Genomic DNA, 14143 nt, shown 5'->3' with positions numbered 1-14143 from the left:
CTACTATTTAGCCAGATTTTACCCCTTTTAATGTGTGTGATGTTAATTTTATATTATTCTAGTTTTTTAATCAAAATGTACTGTGGTATCAAGTCAAACGCCTTAGAGATCTTTAAGTACACCGGACCCTTACTAGAACACGGGATTTGGGATCCATGCATGGTACTGCGTTAAAATTAATTGCAATTAAAGTAATTAAATTTGGGATCCATTGCTGCGACCGCGTTATATGCGAATTTGTGCTATACAGACGCGTGTTCTAGCGAGGGTCCGGTGTATATGACATCAACACTATTACTTTTATCAGCCAAACTTGTAATCTCATCAAAAAAAGATATCAAGATAATTTAACAGGATCTAGTCTCCATAAAGCCATGTTGCTTCACATCAATTACATTACACTCCTTAAATTCTTTATTTATCAAGTCCTGTGTCAGCCATTTCATTATCTTGCCTAGGATCAATGTCAGGCTGACAGGATGATAATTACCAGAGTCATCCTGTTTACCCTTTTTAAAACTTGGCACGTTAGCTTTCTTCCAGTCCTCTGGAACTTCTCCAGTGCTCCAAGACTTATTGAAAATCAACATTAATGGTCCAGTGAGTTTCTGGAACTGCTTATTTAAAAATATCCCACTTTAATAGCTTCTATTTAATATCTTCCAGAAATATTAGTGGAATGGAAAGAGTGTTATCACCATGTGATGAGACTATATCATCTGTTTTTCCTCCCAAAAAAAGAACAGAAATATTTATTGAACACATCTGACTTTTCTGCATTATTGATAAGTTTACCATTTCCATTGCATAATGGATTAGTATCATTCTCAGGACCCATTTTGTTCCTTATATATTTTTTAAAAAAAATATTTCTAATTATCCTTAACTCTGCTGGCCATAGATTTCTCCTTGTGACCCTTTGCTTTCCTTATCAATTTTCTACAATTCCAAACTTCTGATTTATATTAATTCCTATGCATTTCCCTTTCTTCCATTTGTTATATATTATTTTTATAGATATCTTCGCTTCCACTTGTACCTAAGCTACTATTACATTTTAGATCTGTGATCAGTTCCTCTTTAAAGATAAGGGGCCAAATTCTGCTCCTTGTTACATCTGTGTAGCCCCATTGATTTTAAAGGGGCTTTATGGGGGTTACTGAGAGTGGAATCTGATTCAAGGAATTCTTTTTTTAGATTGTCTTTTTGCAAGTAGACTTCTTTACCCAGAGCTGTAAAATATTTGAGCAGAGACAGATATAAAAAAAGAAGTGACTTACTAGCTCATCAATTCAAACATGTCTACAATAAGCTGTTTTCTCGCTGTCTGCTGCACTTATTAAACCACTGAGCAAAACAAGTTACTCTTTTGTATTATTTGTAGTTCCCCATGATTAGGTCACGTGGCCTCTAGTATGTGGCACTGGAGACTAAAATCAATAGTAAAATTAAAAATGAGCTTGAACTAGAGAACTGGATTTTAAACTCTGAACTGGGAAAGTTTGAACCCGAATTCAAATATCATGACTTGTGCTCCAGGAGGCACATCTCAAAGGACAGCGAGCTAATAATTTTCCTCCTGCTGCACAACAGTTAGACCTGCACTACATGTGCTTTGAATACACTACACCCCATCTTTTTCTCCTGACTGCAAAGATGCTCATTTTATATTTGTGAATCCATTTGGGATATTTGTCTGTCATTACACAATTTCTTGTTTTCCTTTCTCGTCTCTCCTATTGAGTGTAATACTCCAGGGTCTTTCTCAAGGCTCAGAGTGCTTTGCAGAATTATAAAACTATATTATTGGAATCACTTCATCTATCACCAGAATGCAGTCACTTCTGGCAAATCTAAGTAACAGCACGAGAAGAAGCCTACAGTATTTGCTTGTTGTTTTAATGGATGAAACGTAGAATTGATCTAATGAGTTCACATTCTGTGCTGCAAACCATAGTTATTTTAGACAAAACTGATTGAGGCCAAACATTAAGGGTCAATTTCTGATTCTTGTATTCATTCAGAATAGTATTTTACTTCACAAATGGCCCGACTGAAACCAAATAAGTCTCACTGAAACCAATAGACGACTCCAGAAGTAAGGTACTGCCCAGTTTGAGCAAATGTATTTGAATCTGGCACTTAATGTGTTAATCAGTTTTATTTTAGTGATATTTTATTACTAGTAATTATAAAATGGGAATAACTGAGCAATCTGGCTGACTACTAGGTATAGGGCTAGTTTGCTATATGGCCAGAATGGCAAAGGAGAATAGTAGAAAATAGGATGGGCAAAACACTATAATCAAATCATGTGCCCCCCCTGCATTTTATAGGACTATCCTAAGTCAAACCTGCTCTGGAATATCTAGAGCTCTTAGTTTATGCCACTTCCCAATGTCTATTGCTCTTAAGAAACTTTCCCTGACAAAAGCCTAAACTTTCCCCTCCTTAGACTTGGACCATTATTCATTCATTTTTGAGACGATACATTAAATTTCTGCCTTCATGTATATGCTTAGTTTAAAGTTTTTCAGAGATGGTGACTCGCTCTCGCCTTTACTTTTCTGGGTTATATAAAGGTTACTTTTTTAGAGCCTTTTCCTATACAATTCTGAGTCTCCTCAACTCCCAGTGAAGTCAGCATCCCACAGGAACAGGATCCTTAGTCTCTCTTAATTCTTTTTGAATTCCAATCATTGCCTCCTATGTGTTGCCCAGCTTTGCACTGTCTCTCATTTTGCTATGCAGAGGAGTGCTAGAGGCAACATAACGACAACAAAAATTATGCAAAAATAGGGGCATCAGAACTTGAATTGTGGTGAGGCGAACTGCATGCAAATGCATTGCCTCAGGATTACAGAGAGCAATCTTCTTCCCTAGTTTCATATGTAAGCTCCTTAAGTATACAGAACAATGTTAGCCATGTTTTTTATTTTCTCAGACTTTTCTAGTTATCTGTCCCCTGCTTGTATCTGTGCTTTTTATTTATTCTTCTCTCTAACTGCACAAATATGCATTTGTTTTATCAACATTGAATCTCATGCTGTTGCATGCAGCCTACTGTTTTAAGACATTGCAGTTTTGGCTTTTTCTTCTCATTTGCTCCCCCTCTGATCTTAAAAATTGTCAGCAAATTTGATCATGGTTGAATTTAAACCTTCTTCTAGATTGCTAACGAAAATAGTGAATAATATAGGTCCACATGGTGATCTATGCAGTATCCCTCTTGGTATTGGTACCCGCGTGTAGGACTCAGTATTATTGATCACACCCTCTTTACTATTAATCATTCAGCCGTCACAGGCACACTCATTGGTGGACAGACATAATAGTAGTTGGAAGAATTAACTTGTGTTACATGTTAAACGAGTGATGGGGCAGCTCACACTTTCATTAGGTGCCTGAATGTCAAATAGTGGCTATTATAGAAAAAAAAATTCTTGTTCATTTTTTTTCCTAAAAGTGATCAAATTGTGCAGAGTTTTAAGATCAAAGTTTTCTAAAATGACAAATGATTTTTGGGTGCCTTAGTGTCTGGGTGCCCAACTGAGATAACTTGGAATCATCTGTAAATAAATCAAAATCTGCTGCCATTGAAATTCAGGACTAAACTCTCCTGGACTTCAGCAGGACCAGGATGGCTCCCTTAGTGGTTGATGATACAGGTATAAATTTCATGTTTCACTGTGCTTCACAAGATACAACTCTGTGTTTTTTTAGCTTATATTTTACTGAGTGGGGAATCACCCTCTTCAGCAGAAATATAGCACATGTGCAGTCCTGGGTAGGAGAGGAAAGGTTCCCGTCACACAGTTCCTCCCATACAGTAGGTGAATTCTCCCCTCCCCAATGTGGAGAATGTAGGAGGTTTGGCCTCAACTCCCATGGATCTTGGGGATCTGCCAGAAGTCGTGGCAAACTGCACCAGATCTGCATGCTGCTTCCTACTGTGGCCCCACTTCGTGGTACAGAACAGCACTTTGAGAGACTGTGGCTAGGCCCTGCTCAGGACTCCCTCTAGAAGAGCCCGTTGAGAGACGTTTCATGGGCTGGACAGGGGATGGGTGACTCATATTGAATTAACATTTCTGTGGATTCCCTACTTCTTCCTTGTTCTCCTCATGCCACCCACAGATCCCTGGAGCCACAGAGGGTGCTTCCACATGGGTGTGGGGGACAATATTGTTGAGGTGACTGACCATCCTGTTTTGTGCGGAGGCCCTCTGTGCACAGCTCTTGTGGGAACAACTGCTCCAAAGTAATTTTCATAACCATTTATAGTGAGTGTCATTCACAGGGAATTAGAATCAGGATAATTACTAAAGTCTATGAGCCAGATCCCCAACTGGAGTATATTGGGTATAGCTCCACTGACTTCAGTAGATCTGTGTTAATTAACATTAGCTGAGGTTCTGGCCTTATATAATTGCTTTACAAAATTACAGCAGAAAATGCAAAGAAAATTGTTTTTGTGTTGGATTGCACATTTTATGCCCAATCATGCAGCCTGTATCAGATAAAACTCTCTATGGGACTCAGTTGGGATTTTCTCTGAGTAAGGAGTGCAGGATTGGACCTTCACTCTGCAGCATATAGACACAAATATTAATATTTGTAGATTAGCATTTGCAAACTTTATTTGAAAAATATCAACTTCCCTGTGCTCTTGGGAATGATATTGGTATCAGTGATCTACAGAGATATTGAACAGTCTCTCTAGTAAGTCTCTGTTTAGTAGAATTCTCAAGTTTGGAAAATGAATAGTGTTGGGTGTTCAATATAATTGATAGACCACAGACACCATGGCCATGTGCGAGAGAAAGCGAGCCCCAGATCCACTACAATTGTTGGAAAAGTGTTGTACGATGCTACAAACTGATATTATCCAGGCCTGATCTCCTGCTGGCTGATCCAGTAATTATTTTTCCTCCATTTTAACTTCCTCCTACAGATATTGCCAGCTCTTAATATGTTTGTTCAACAATTCATGTTGTGCCGACTTTGGCATCACAGTGGTTGGCTATACAAGTTATTTAGTGTGGATCCATCTATCATTACACTGAATACGTTCTGGTTCTAAAGTTGTCTTAACATTCCCTTAATGAACATGGCAGATCTGTTCTCTCTTTTGATGATGGTTCGAAAATTGAGGGAAATCTTCATTTGAACCACTGGATTCTTGCAAGCTTAACTATCGTATCTGGAATATTGTCAGTTCCCCCCTCCCCCTCTTTTCAATCATTGGGTCTTGTTTAACAGCTAATATGGATTGATCTAGACTACACAAAAAAATAAATATAAGGTAATAATGCACAGACATTCTTTTAACAAGTTTCTTCCCCAAATGGTCAAGTGTACCACTTGTCCCTTAATGTCAGTTATTCTGACCTTCAACATATTAGTCTGATAAGGACAACTTTACTCTGGCTCTTTAGTCTCCAGCAGTGTGCATCTATACATAATACCTACCTACATAACATTTTAAAAGGGTCTGGGAGAATACTGCACTACTGTCTCTGGGTTCTCAATAACCCACATACTGCCGCTTGGGTATTGCTTTCCTCTTTTGCTTAGGTTAGTGCTTAAAGCAAAATAAAAAAATATATATGAACTTGAGCCTCAAGCATCTACAACACAGATTTAATATCTGAGATTCAAGCAACGTCTTTGTTAGTTTTGTACCTCTTCCTCACCCATATCAAGCAATTACTGCACAATTTCCCATTAGGCTCTGATCCAGCAAAGCACTTAAGCATGAGTGTAACTGCTTTGCTGAATCAGGGCCTTCAGAAAAGTTTACTTACTGGTAAGGACATAATTGTCCCAATATACTTTCTGGAGGTTGCAAGTTACTTAATCTCATTTACAAACTGGATATCTTGAAAGAAAATGAGTTAAATCAAAGGTTCAGAGTTTTATAAAGTTATATACTTATCAAAAAACCTGATCATTAAATACATTTTCTGGGGTCTGCTCTTGCATTCTTTAACTTCTCATTGACGTCTATGGGGATTTTCCCTAAATAAGACTTCACTTCCCTAATGCAAAGTGAGTATAATATATTATTTCTAGTCTAAATGCCTGACCCAAAGCTCCTTGCAGCCAGTCTGTTCATTGACCTCAGTGGGCTTTGGATCAGCCCCCAAGAGATTAATACATATGTATGATCCACATAAACTCGGGGCCTGCTCCCACTGTTTTCAGTGCAAAGCTCCGATTTGACTTCAGGAGGGCCGGAACAGGATCTTTTATATCCATGTTTGGGGAAAGTACATTTTAAAACATCTTCCTAGATCCTTGAGATGAAATCTTGACTCATAATCTTATAAATAACTCTTTTAAATAGGATATGACAAAAAAGCAAATGGCTTTGGAAAAAATCAATCTTCAGAAATGTCTGCTATATTTTGAGAATATTCATGGACGACCTGTAAGTATGCCATGGAAAGATAGGTAAATTTCAAATTATATTGCATAGAATTTCTTTAACAAATACTTTGAGATTATACATTAAATATATTTAGCTCACTCATACACATTCAACTTTATTGTAGTTGTTTCAAAGCAATCTTCAGATGTAAATGTCCATTGCTTGAAAATGCTAAACTGTGACCAAGTTTTTTTTAGAAATAAAATAACAAAGCCAGTGTTTGGTGACATATTGGTCTTCAATAGCAAAATATTGCAATCATAATGGTAAGAATGCTCAGGACCCTGTTCTGATCTTCCGCCATTTGCACCTTGACTTAGGTATGTTGTGGTTGAAATAGTGTGCGGTCTGACCTGTAATTTGGTATTGAAATTTATACGTTATTAGAGCATTTAACAGCGTAGGAGAAAAGTTTTACAAGTCAGGCCACAATACAGAATGTGACAATGTTATGAGTTATCACCTACGTTTTCCTTTATTTATTGAAGATGTTAAGCCTATCCCTATGCCGAGAAACCTGCTAAAATAGGCCAAGATACAGCAACGCACTCAAGCACGTGGTTAACTTTGAAGTTCCATGGAACGTGAAGTCAGTGGAATTACTAGCATGCTTAAAGTTTAAGAACATGCCTAAACACTTCGTTTAACCAACGCTAATGGTGCAGGAATCTTAACAGGGTGTGGGACTGATGTCTCTGATATAACTAACATTGATTAAATGTTCAGTTTCATGATTTGGCATTTCTGATGGAACTACCTTATAACAGTAAACGTGAGAATGGCAAATGTATGTGTGTTGAAGATAACTATGCCTAAAATGATGGACAGTTGACATTTTGTGAGGATATATTATATCTTTTCATTTTCTTTCCAGATATCAGGTGTTACTATCTAAAGATACTTCCTAGATACGCAGTGGTCATCATTAGGAAGTTATTATTGACCTAGTTACCACAGAAAGGAATCTGAAATGTGGCACTTATTATCCTATTCTGAGATGAGCAATAGTCTCAGAAATACATTGTCATAGTTCCTGTGGTTTAGTAATGCTTGGCAAAAGTTGCCTTTTTAATAGTAGCCACCATATAATGAGTTTTTAGGATAACTACTAAAATATATACCTTAAGATTGTGCTGATGAGATTTTTGCTAGACAGTTTTTTCTATATTTAGCTATTTTATATTGTTTTTAAAATAATCATACTGTATTTAAGAGGCTAAAAACCTCATACTTCAGCACATAATCCAACCACTAACCATCTAGAACTGAAAGAAACATCCTCTAAAAGGGATTATTATATAATTGCCCATTATGGAGTTTCTTGTACCTCCTTGAAGCATCAGGTAATGGTTATTGACTGAGGCAGAGTACCAGACTAGATGGTCTGTTTATTTTAACTGGTATGGCAATTACATATTCTTGCTTCTTACCTGGTATTATATATATAAAAATAATGAAAATTATTGGGCCAGATTCTTAGCTGAAGTAAATTGGTGGTGTTCTGATAACTTTATTGGAAGCATGTTGTTCAGTGGAGGATCTGCCTGTTAGTCAACTAATGAATATTCTTGGGGAAAATGGACTTACATAGTAGGCAAATTTCATGCTCCAGCGCTGATCATAAATGCTGCTGATACTATCAGTCCTTGAGCATGAAGAGCTGTCCTAATAAGGTGAGAATTTAGCAATCACGGTGCTGCACTTCAGAGCCAGTAATTAGAAGTACAGTGCCTTCTCATTATGTTTGATTTGACAGTCAGCGGCTTGTGCAAGTTGAGCTATTTTTTTTCAAATATTTCAAGTTCATCTAATTTAAGCAGTTCTTTGTTGCTGTCAGAAGGAAGGTCCCACAATCTCCCTTTTAATGTGGGAGCAAGATCAAGAACAGCCTACCAAAGTGAGACTTGAAAAAGTAGCACTAACTGATTTGTTGAAATATCAAATGGCTCTCTAAGGGCTCTGCTGTCTCTTAGGCCACGTCCAGACTAGGAAATAAAATCGATTTTAGATACGCAACTTCAGCTACGAGAATAACGTAGCTGAAGTCGAATTTCTAAAATCGAGGTACTCACCAGTCTGGACGGGGCGGCATCGATGTCCGCGGCTCTCCGCGTCGATTCCGGAACTCCGTTCGGATTGATGGAGTTCCGGAATCGATGTAAGCGCGCTCGGGGATCGATACACCGCGTCCAGACTAGACGCGATATATCGATCCCCGAGCAATCGATTTTAACCCGCCGATGCCGCGGGTTAGTCTGGACGAGGGCTGAGAGACACAGCCCCACTGTTGAAAGAAGCACAAAGCTACATGTTCTGAATGGGGTCTTCACTTCAGGGCACAGTGGGAGTGCACTGATGCTGCCCCTTTTTAGGGGATGCCGTATATGCCTGTTTGCCCCTTCTTGTCTCCACCCTCTTTAGTATGTCTATTGCCCCATGAAAAGTGTACCTGAATGCTGCACAGAAGCATAAGTAGAGGATATTTCTTGTCTTTTCCCTTCCTCCATGTGTGTTTGTGGAGCAGATGGCTCTAAGATTTCTGGAACATCTCTAGGTTTTCAACTACATAGTCCAAAGCCCAGCTAGGTAAAGAACCCAGGGAAACATGGATTCCTTATGTTAGAAAGACCAAAAGTGAGAGAGAATATAGAAACCTCATACGTGAAGATTGCAGTAGCTACAACCAGTGAGGAATGGACGTACAAAGATGAAAGTGTCTCCTTCAGGAAACAAGCACACTGTTTTTTCTTGGTATAGAATTTTATAGACAGTCATAGAAAATGCTGTTTTGGTAAAAAATATTGAAGCTTTTTGATGGAGAACCAAAATTTTCAGTAAAATTTAAGTTTAGTTTTCAAAAAAAATATTTTTCAAAACCTAACTTTTTTCAGTTTTTGTCATAAGAAGAAAAATACATTATGGGGAATATTGAAAAAAAGGAAATAAAAAAAAATCCCACACAAAATAATTTGCATTCTTCAAACAGCTCCAGTTATGGGTAATAACATCGTTTGCACAAAAGACAAAAATAAAACCACAGCTGAATCATTACTGGTGAAAACTGATGGATATGAAAATGGAGCATTTTGTGCTAAAGACGCAGAAGGACATCAAAGGAAATGATTGTATTTATGGCCCTCCTCATAACCAAGGAGAAGGAAACCAAGTCCTGTTGTACAGAGTAAATGACATGTTTGCTCACAGGAAGGGATATCACTGATGGTTGCATTAGAGTTTTGGGATTTTGGATTAAAGAAAGATGATGATGTCCATCCTGTACCCCAAGTAGAGTTAGTCAGTAGCCACAGACTGACCAGAATTTTCTGGTGCGTGAGCTGCAAATCCACACAGCTGATATGCTGTATTTGCACTGACAACAATGGTGCTTTGAGACATGTTTTCTGGAAGCAATTCTATAAAGTGGCCTTAGATCCAACTCTTTCCCAAACAGCTATGCCCCTTTTTGGCTGTTTCAATTGCCTAGGATATTCTTACTGTATATCCCTAGCATTAAACTCCTGGCAATGAATGGCAATGAATTCTCAGTGGTAGATCCTCAGCTCTAGAAAATTTGACCTTTGTTGGTCTGCCCAAACTACAGTTTGGCAACCTTTAAAACTGTGTTTTCAGGTTAACGATCCCTTATTTGCAGTCACACAGTTTTATTACCTACACCCCTATTTACATTTACTATAAGAGTAAAAAGTGTATCATTGTTATAATTGAAACACTTATATAATTTGTATGTTTTAAGAGGTTGACGGGAATGCTTGACCTTGAAGGATAAATGTATAGGGGAGCGAGGTTTATTTTGCTGTAGATTGGAATAAATTTCTGATATCTTGCAACCCTCTCCACTGGTTGCTTTAGGACATACTGCAAACAGGTAACCCATTGGAGAGGTTTGTTTTTGTCTTGGGTTTTTTAGGAGATGGCATGGAAGGGTGGTTAATTTCAGTGGCAGCATGTGAAATGGTTTGGTTTTGTGGCTGGATGTGCTTGGCAGTTTTGTACACACATCTACTTACTGTTGGATAGGCAGGAAAATATTGTCATATACAGTAATAAATAAAGCCTCCTGGGCAACAGACTCTTTGAATGACAACCCTTTTTAGTAGGATAATGTATGACAACGAGATGGAAAAGTCTTAAGCAAAGCTGGGCAATCTTTGCCTTTCATAGAGACCTTAACAGTACCTACATTTACTACAGCACATTGTTCTGCAAGACGTGAGACAGAAACTTGACTCTAGCATCAGATGTGATGCTCTTTAGTGGAAGCAGATTAGATCTCTCTGGCCTTTTATCTGTGAAAGGAAGCCCCACAAAATTATAAGCATGAATTGTGCTGGCCTCTTACCATCACGTGGCCTAATTATCCTTCCCTTTATACCAGTGTATATCAGGAATAACTGCACTGAAGTCAATAGTGTTACACTGCTGAGGGTAGAATTAGGCCTTGACAGTTTAGCCTTGGGGCTAGAATATGATCTCAGTTGTACCAATGTGAATTTGAAGTTATGCCATTCACTTTAATGGAGATATTCTGATTTACGCTGTAATGGCTGGGAGCAGAATGTGGTCTATGGTCCTTTCAGTTTTAAAATCTTGAAAGTATTCTTACATTTGAGCTTATCTGCAATATAAGTAGACTATGTAACCCTAAAATTGTTACTAAAAAAATATAACTGACTATTGTCAACATTGTTTTCTGTTTGTTGTTGTTATTGGAATTATTAATAATATTTGAAATTATTAATATGGGAAACCACCAAACACCAGTTTAAGCATAAATTCCTTTATTAAGTCCTGAGACCAAGTGGTATTTATACAGTTGCTCTAAACGTGTCTAAACAGCCTACATAATAAGCAATTTACTACATCCAAACAGTAACAAAACATTTATGAGCATTTGAGCAGGATAGTTAGAAGCAAGTTAAACCCAGGGGTGCTTAGGCCCATATTGGTTGGCTCCAGCGTGGTCAGGCAGGCGTTAGCAACGACTCCTTTGAGAGTGTACTTTTTATACCCTTTAACAATCAAGGGATGTTATTGCCAATTACCAACTTCAGCTAAAAACCAACTGGAGACACTTCATCCTTATTTCTAGTCTTAATCCAGAGAAGATTTACAACTTCCTTTCTTCCCCTCCTTCTTGCTGACTTACAGTTTTCCCATTCCACCTGGGTTCACACAGACTTTAACACTGGTGTGTGGGTTGAGGAAGGGGCATGTTGGCTCATTTTAAGACAGAGTCTCTGTATTTGATTTAAAGCCATTTTGCAGCCACCAATGTGGTCAGAGGCCTTCTTTTTAGAAATTGCCACTTCTCTCATTCATTATTCTTTGAACTAGACATCCTCCTGCTTTATTCCTTCTGGCTTTACCCCTTTTTATTTTCAAGGCTTTCCTTCTATTTGCTAGTCAGGGACTTTCTTTACACATATATAGACTCAAAGGCTTTAAGGCCAGAAGGGGCCTTTGTGATCATCTAGTTTAGTCATACATTTCCCTAACCAAACTTAAGCTAACAATAATTCTTTAATTTTATACTTGTCCTACAGTTGTACATAGTAAAGCTGCACTCCACTTATGTGAAATTATTTTGAAAATAATGCACTTGATTTTCATCAGGGTCTCAGCCCAGCTGCTATTCTTGATGGTGTGATAACTGGCCAGATTTTTTCAGTTGCAGTTATTAGTAGATCTCTACCCATTTCTGTTCCCCCGCCCCCCACAAATCAGGGTGGGGAAGGAAGGGGAGAAAAAGAGGTTAGAAACTACTAACTACATCAGAACTGACTACTGATATGTGTGCCCACAAGTTTGGAGGACACAAAACTGAGGACCCAAAGTATTTAATTCAAATTGGCCTTTCTAACATAAGAGCTGGTGGAGATCATTTTGTTAGAAAGTGCCATCTCTGACAGAAGCAGCACCGAAGACCCTTTGAGAAATGTTACAATGGGGTGCAGAAAAGATGTTTAGATTAGGCTAAACATAGACATGAAATAACTGTTGCCCTACATTCAGTTCAGCTAATTTAATATGTGTAGTGCTACTTACTGGTATTGTCTCCCACCTAAAATCTGCTTTACTAATATTTTCAAATACAGAATAATTGTTTGCCTGCCATGCTAACCTAAGCAATTATGAAGTCAGGTGTTTATTTCCAGCAAGAAAATAACATTGTGCTGACATTAAGATATTAAATTGTCTAATAAAATACATGATTTATTTTTTACAAGCCAGTCATAACTTTAATTATATTAGAAGTTAGAGAACCAAGGGTGAACTTGTAGAGGCTCTGGCACAAGGCTGCAGTGTTTGGGTTGCTAACCATGCAGGAAAATGTGTTAATACTACAATAAAATCTGACTTCATTGACATTTTCACTAATTTAATAAATAATAACATTTCTAGTATGGTAGGGTTGTGTTATATACTCTTTTTAAAAATCAACTGCTGGACCAGAATATTTGGCAAGGTCTCTTTACAGATATTTTGCTTTGCTGAGCTGCCCCTGCTGTCCTTTCTGGGTGTTGAACTCTTTTGAAGATCTGGCCCATTATTTCTACAAGTATACTTATAAAAGCAGCTATCATATCCCCTATGTAGTAATCATGTGGATGTGAGGGGGTGGAATGCAGCTCTCCTTTCAGTTATTTGGTTACACCACCTGTAATTATTCACTCACTTTTTAAAGTAAAAAAATACCATTAAGAAGAAGTTTGGACAGTGTATTAGTCAACATGAGGATATTTACAATAGTTGTTTCAAGTAAATAATATTACTCTTCTATTCATGGTGGTGGGTGTGTGAAATCCCCTTGCATGAAGGTTGAGGCTTAACTGGGACTTAACGTGTAGGTCATGTGCACAGGGGTAAACTTCAACCAGTATCTCTTTTACTAAGTATAGCAAATGCTGTTTAAATGTAATCAGTCAAAAGATATCATTTTAAAGATTTGCAATGAGAACCGCTATACCAATTCACTTTGCATGTTCCATGCTGATTTTTTGCAGGATGTGCATGCAACTGCCTGAGACTTGATAAACTACAGAACACAGATTGAGGAATATTTCCGTGTAATGCTAGAACCAGAACCTTGAGGACAGCATAATAATGGAAAATCCTGCATGCTGATTGGCTAACAAAACATTCTAAGCGGTGTTATCCCACCATACTACAGTTGCTGAAAATCTTACACTTCATAACAGTAATAGCCAAATTGTCAAAGAGAGCAGGCCCAAGATCCTTACAGAATTGTGTGATTCCATATATATGTACAGTTGGCTTGATTGCAAGGGCAAAGCAGCCATAGTAGCTATTGTGCCATGAATGCACATTAGTGGCAACTGCCTATGCATATATAGATATAGAACTGTACACAAATGAAGAATGTCCCTTTCGGAAAACTTAGCCCATAGCGACCAGCACAACACATGCATTTGTATGTATCAAACAGTTATATCAAATGTAAGGAATGTACTTCTAAGTACCTACCTTTGAAGGCTATCTAACTGCTTAAAAACAGAAAACACTAATTAAAAATGTATGCAGCAAAAAAATTCAGAAACTCTGTTTGTTCCGAATGAGATTTTACCTTTATATTTTTAGCAAATACTAAAGATCAGCCATAAACAAAATGTCACTGTTCTACAAACTTCACTGTGGAGGCAGGAGTGCAGTGAAAGACTACACTTAAAA

The 14143-nt window shown here is 37.8% G+C and overlaps 1 protein-coding gene across 5 annotated transcripts in view; it reads left to right on the top strand.

Annotated features, from left to right (window-relative positions):
* FAM13C (family with sequence similarity 13 member C) overlaps positions 1-14143 on the top strand; it is a 239252-nt gene that overhangs the window by 217333 nt on the left and 7776 nt on the right. For 2 of the 5 annotated variants that reach the window (XM_050958584.1, XM_050958583.1), the window contains exon 17: positions 6350-6433. The exons of the other annotated variants lie outside the window; for them this stretch is intronic. In XM_050958584.1, the coding sequence (XP_050814541.1) occupies positions 6350-6433 (84 nt within the window). The remainder of the gene's footprint in view (positions 1-6349; positions 6434-14143) is intronic. 5 annotated transcript variants of the gene reach the window in all.

Source organism: Gopherus flavomarginatus, chromosome 6 (assembly GCF_025201925.1).
Source record: "Gopherus flavomarginatus isolate rGopFla2 chromosome 6, rGopFla2.mat.asm, whole genome shotgun sequence".
In the NCBI taxonomy this organism is placed as follows: domain Eukaryota; kingdom Metazoa; phylum Chordata; order Testudines; family Testudinidae; genus Gopherus; species Gopherus flavomarginatus.
This window is presented reverse-complemented; position numbering and strand designations above follow the sequence as displayed.